The sequence below is a fragment of the Borostomias antarcticus genome (genome assembly GCF_949987555.1).
Source record: "Borostomias antarcticus genome assembly, chromosome: 10".
Taxonomy (NCBI): Eukaryota; Metazoa; Chordata; class Actinopteri; order Stomiiformes; family Stomiidae; genus Borostomias; species Borostomias antarcticus.
The window spans coordinates 19,844,110-19,845,296 of record NC_140243.1 but is presented as its reverse complement, the minus strand read 5'-3'; the positions used below and the strand labels follow the sequence as shown (position 1 = coordinate 19,845,296).

General features: G+C 43.4%; 1 protein-coding gene across 1 annotated transcript in view; it reads right to left on the bottom strand.

The window, feature by feature from the left end:
* rbfox1l (RNA binding fox-1 homolog 1, like) overlaps positions 1-979 on the bottom strand; it is a gene marked incomplete at both ends in the record, with an annotated part of 10,432 nt that extends 9,453 nt beyond the window's left edge. The window contains one exon of the mRNA XM_084445002.1: positions 893-979. Within this exon, the coding sequence (XP_084301128.1) occupies positions 893-979 (87 nt within the window). The remainder of the gene's footprint in view (positions 1-892) is intronic.
* Between the last annotated feature and the right edge of the window lie 208 nt (positions 980-1,187).

Here is a 1,187-nt window from a genome sequence, read left to right as displayed (position 1 = left end):
TTTGCACACACACACACGCGCACACAAACGCTCACACACACACACACATGCACGCACGCACACACACACACACACACACACACAAAACAAACCAATGAGTCAAGAGACAAGCAGAGTATAGGCCTAGATAACTGCATAACTGCTGTATCCATGCAATAAAATGAAGTAGGACTCTCGCAATGGGTCCATCTAACATAGGCGACAGCTGTTGTGAACCCCTCCATGACTCATGACTTGTCTAAACAACACTGCACTGGCCACTCAAACATATTTTTACTACACTGTACACTTTTTGCTGTTTATAAACTTACATTGATTGAGCCAGACATTGAATATGAGTTTTCAGACGGTTATTTAGTCCTACAAAACATGTTGTCTTCGTGCAACACAAACACGAGCACATGCTCTTGCGCAATCTTAGGCCCAATTCTCGCAATTTGTTTCTCGCAAACTACAGATTTGCCAACTTTTGGAAATACCAAAACCGTTATTCTGTAGGCTATCAGCAGGGCCTGCCCTATACTGGGACTCAATCCATGTTTCTGAAATTCATGCCATTTGACTATTTCTCACTCTTTAAAAAGTTTGTCTCGTGTCTCATGATTTGTCAGTTGGCCTCATGTCATATTTATATATCATTGGTCATGGCGCGTGCACCCTGGGGGTCAATCAAGTCAAGCATAGTCAACGATCCACTTCGTTCCATATCTCACTTTTGCTTATCTCGCATAAACGGCACGTGTACACTGGGAGAGTGAACATGTCCAAACCCTTCAAATATGGGTGTATTGAGAAAGACGATTTATTGTGATTCTTTATAAATGAGCTATAGACACAGAAGACAGGTGAAAAGGTGAAAAGTTAGAGACACGGAGTGAAGGAGAGAGTTTACCTGTACTAAGCTGGGGTAGCATGAAGCTGTCTGTGGATAGACAGGCAGTCCGTAAGGCTGGAGTATCATAGTAGGAGAGGAGAGCATGGTGCATAGCCCAGAAATGAAGAGGAGAGGAGGGAAGTGGGGAGGAGGAAAAAAAGGAGTGGAGTGCAATGGAAAAGAAATACACACAGAAAAGGTGAGAGAAGAAAAACTAGGAAGAGAAATTGTATCCCAATAAAGAAAAGAGGTGATCCGGGTAGGTGAGAGAGGTAGAGGTGCCGGATACCCGTCAACCTCTCAGTTTCTGAAA